General features: G+C 43.5%; 1 protein-coding gene across 1 annotated transcript in view; it reads left to right on the forward strand.

Moving 5' to 3' along the window:
* Ccdc162p overlaps window positions 1-4118 on the forward strand; it is a 252570-nt gene that overhangs the window by 41029 nt on the left and 207423 nt on the right. The window contains exons 6-9 of the mRNA XM_023722322.1: window positions 1183-1296; window positions 1891-2085; window positions 2712-2862; window positions 3950-4107. Coding sequence (XP_023578090.1) covers window positions 1183-1296; window positions 1891-2085; window positions 2712-2862; window positions 3950-4107 — 618 coding nt within the window. The remainder of the gene's footprint in view (window positions 1-1182; window positions 1297-1890; window positions 2086-2711; window positions 2863-3949; window positions 4108-4118) is intronic.

Raw genomic sequence — 4118 nt, forward strand, 5'->3', positions numbered from 1 at the left:
CTCAGCATGCTCCAGGGGTGGGCCAGCACTGCAGGCCCCAGAATTAAACCCCCAGCCCCTGTGCCTGCTTGCAGGTGCTTTAATCCACTGAGCTATTTGGCCAGCTTGGAAATTATTTTTGATCTGATTTCCCCTATACCTTTCTGCAGTTGTTTCTTTACTTCAGACACTATTATTTCAGAGATTTCAGGTGTGTGATCTCCCATTTTTCTATGCTATTGTCTCCTGCATTTGTTCTGGGTGGGCTCTTGGCCTGAGAATACAGTTTGCTCCTTCTCTTCATCATTTTGTATAGCACTGTCTTCTGACCTTTGGTGTAGAGCTTTGGTGCAGTTATTACCTTAGCACCAGGTCCAGATCTACCAAGTTCAAACTTGTCCAGGTGGGTGTGACTTGGCAGTGGCTTCTGTGCTCCACTTTTTCCTGCTGCAGGCCTTGGAAGTGAACCCGCTGTGCCACTCTGGCAAGATGTTCTGCTCCTGGATCAGCTGGGTGGGTCTTGCCTCTAGCTTCTCTGCAGGGAGTTCTGCTGCAGGGTTCTACACTGGGCCTGTCTGATGGAAGAAGTTCCACACACATGCTTGGCCTGGGTGCTGGCTGGAGTGAGGATGGGGGGGGCAGGTGATACCCCACACATGCCAGGGCTGGAAGTTGGCTCAAATGAGAATCTGGAGGGCTAGTGGGCAGTCCCATACACACAATGGGCCTGGGAGCTGGCTGGAATGAGGATGTGGTGGGCCCTGGGCTGCCCCACTCACACGCCAGGCCTAGGTGCTTACTAGAATCAAGAATTCATCTTAAAGTACAACTGAATTGAAAGCAGGTCCTGCCATGCCAGCCCCACCCCCAAGGTGCTTTTGACTCATAATTTTAGTTTTTGATATAAAATATAAGCTCAACTTTAGGTAATTTGTCAGACCTTAATGTCACTGCTAAAATTGCCTAGCAACCAATAAATGAGCTTCCATCAACTTGGCAACCGATCTTAAGGATTTAGAAGTAACCACTTGGTTCTTTTATGTTTGAATGGTATTTTGAGTCAGATTTTTCAACCTTATGATTTTCAGGTAGGAAAATGCATTTTTCCAAAGTAGCCAGATATTGATTTACTGATGTTAGAAATTTGGTTTTCTTACTGTAATGTATTCTGCTAAGTGCTGCTTATTTTTGTTGTCTGTATAGTATTACACAGAGAGAATTACCCAGCTGGCCCAGAGTAAATATTTACACATGTGTAGGTGGAAGAGGTTTTGCCAGCACAGTACAACCATGGAACATCTTTATCCTCTTTATAAGGTAAGAAGCTCCGACGCAGGACCTGTAGCATATTTTTTACAATGAAACAAAATGGTCCCTAAGCTTCTCAATTTTTTTCAAAAATCAGGCATTGGGGAGCAAACCTGTAACCCCAGCAGTTGGGAGCCTGAGGCATGAGGATTACTGTGAGTTTAAGGCCAGCCTTGGCTAGATAAGCAAGTTCAAGGCCAGCCTGAACTCCACAGTGAGACCCGGTCTCCAAAAAGAAAAAAAAAGAAGGGCCTAATGAGGGTAACTTCTTGCTTTTTTGGCAGAAGATAATGGTTCCTATTTTTAAGAATGAAATTCTAAGACCATTTTATACAATAGTATAGATACAGTATAAATAGCCTTGAACTTCTTTTCTCCATGTAGAAAGCACAGGTGCTGAGTGTGATTCCTACACATCCTCATACACTGACTGTTCAGAATTTTTCTCTTTCAAAGTCCTAAAAGTCTGACACTGCCCTTGTCAGTCTGAGGTTCTGAGAGCCCTTCTTGACCCCCAAAGAGCATTATCCTAAGTTTGGTAGCAAAAATACAAGGAATAGGCTCACGCAGAGCCTCTTCAATCTTTCTACGTCTCATAAACAGAAACAAGTGGCCTACATTATGCGGGAGTATAATGATGCTGTTCAGAGAGCTGAAAGACTGTCTGTTGCTCGAGAAAACTTCCTTATGGGAAAAAACAATCCTCCTAACCTGGTGACACAAGAAGATCTGACGATTTACACGAAGTGGCTAGTGTGTCACTTACACTCCCTCAGGACCATTCATCACTACCTGCAGGTATGTGACAGCTGTGTGATGATGGGGCCCCTCCCAAAAATGGTTGGTGGGTTATCTCACAAGGTCACCTAGTTTTGGATGGTCAAAGGTTATGTCTTCCATCTGCCTTGGAGAAATGACAGGAGTCACTGGATTTTCTTTTTTCTCTTTAACCTTGCTCTACCGAAGTTACTCCATTAATGTGGCTTTCTCCAAGGTATCTGTGCTGTACTATTTCATATTCTCTTTGTAAGTTCTTGTCTTCACCATCTTGTTCAAGAGTTTCACACCTCAACTTAGATACACTTTTTCATTCTGTGATATTTAAGGAGGGCCTATTATGTGCCAGGTGCTTATCTCTGGACAAAATTGCATCCTGAGAATAAGATGGGCAGTTCATTTTTCAACTGAAATACAGTGGAATAAGAAAAAGTAGACCAGACATAGTTCAGGGGAAAGAGAGGGCTACTTGCATCACAAGGAATCTCATAGTCAGATTTCCATTTTAGAAAGACTGAGCAGATTCCTGAGGAGGCTCTGCCTCCGCTTCTCTTCCTTATCAAAGCAAAGGGCTATGCCTGAGTTTAAGTTTGGAAGCATCTGTGAGAATTAGGTTGACATGTGGCCCTTGGCTTGCCTGTCCATAGGCCCTCCAGTATCTGCCAATCTCCAAAGCGCTGAATCTAGATGACAACCAAGTCCCTGAGGCTAGTCAGGAAAAGGAAAAGGTCTACATCAGTGACACGGACCCTGACATCCGGGCTGCCTCTCCTGGCTCTACGGATACCAGCATTTCAGGTGAAAAATGAGTTTTCTTTCCCTTGTGGTAATATAGAGAAAAGAAGATTGTGTTATTTTAACCCAGGATCTTGCTAAAATTTTTAATGTACCAAAGAACTACATCTTTTAAATAATTGTTATGCACCAGAAAGCTACATATTTTTAATTTAATATTTGATGGTAAAACACATCACTCACTTCCCTTAGATATTTCTATCTTGTTATTTTCTAAAAAATTAATACAGAGCAAAAAATGGTCTTTAATCCCAGAGCCCTGGGTTCTAAGTCTGTTCCTATCATGGCCTCATTTGACCCCGCATCACATCTCCTTGAGCCCCAGTCTACATATATCATGATAACCCTGTCAGGTTCAGTGATTTCTAAGGTTCCTTCAAGTTTTAATGTTATACAGTTCTAAAAGAATTTCCTTACTGGAATCGATTTAGTACTGTCTTCCTGTCCTTGTGCTGTGGATGATAAAAAAAACTTCAATGGAGGCTGGGGAGATAGCTCAGTGGCTTAAATGCCCATCTGGTAAGCACAAGATCCTGACTTCAATTCCTGGTGCAAAGAAAGAAGAAACACTTGATCAGGTTTCTAATTTGAATAGCGTTCTTGCTCAGGGTATATAAACAGGGTCACAGGAATGCCTGAGAGAGGTGACCAACCCCCACTGTAAGGACCCAGGGATGCTTCCCAAAGGAAGGGAGTCCAAACTGGATCCTTAGAGTTCAATGGGAGCTAACCAAGTGATAGTGCTCACCTTTAAAATTGTTGGTTGATTTAGAAATGATATAATTCATTTATTATGAAGGTTTATAGCTAGGTCTACTCTCACTAACTCATCCTGACAAATGCTATCAGGTTTCTCCTGAGAAGCCCTTGCCACCTCCTGAAGAAACCGAGCTCCAAAGACCTGTCGGGTACACCTAAAATAACACAGTGCAAATGATAAATTATGGCAGGGAAGGCTGGGCAAAGGGTAGCAGAGCCCTCCCAGCACCAGAGGAAGGCCTGCCTCCCGTTATCTCAAAGGTCCTCCTGCCTTCCCTCTGCATCACTAATGTCCACTGGTCTTCATGCTATTGACTCCGGATTTTTTCAGGGCCAGTGGACACAGATTCTGCTTTCATCCTGCCTCGACATGTAACAGAAGCAGAAAAACTAAAACCTCAGCTGAAGCACCTACTTTCCCACTTTCAAATCCGATACGACGTGCGGGAGCTCAGGGACTCTGTGAAGGAAATGGAACTTTTTTCACTGGTACTTGATGC

This window comes from Octodon degus, unplaced genomic scaffold (genome assembly GCF_000260255.1).
Source record: "Octodon degus isolate 3935 unplaced genomic scaffold, OctDeg1.0 scaffold00090, whole genome shotgun sequence".
Classification (NCBI taxonomy): Eukaryota; Metazoa; Chordata; class Mammalia; order Rodentia; family Octodontidae; genus Octodon; species Octodon degus.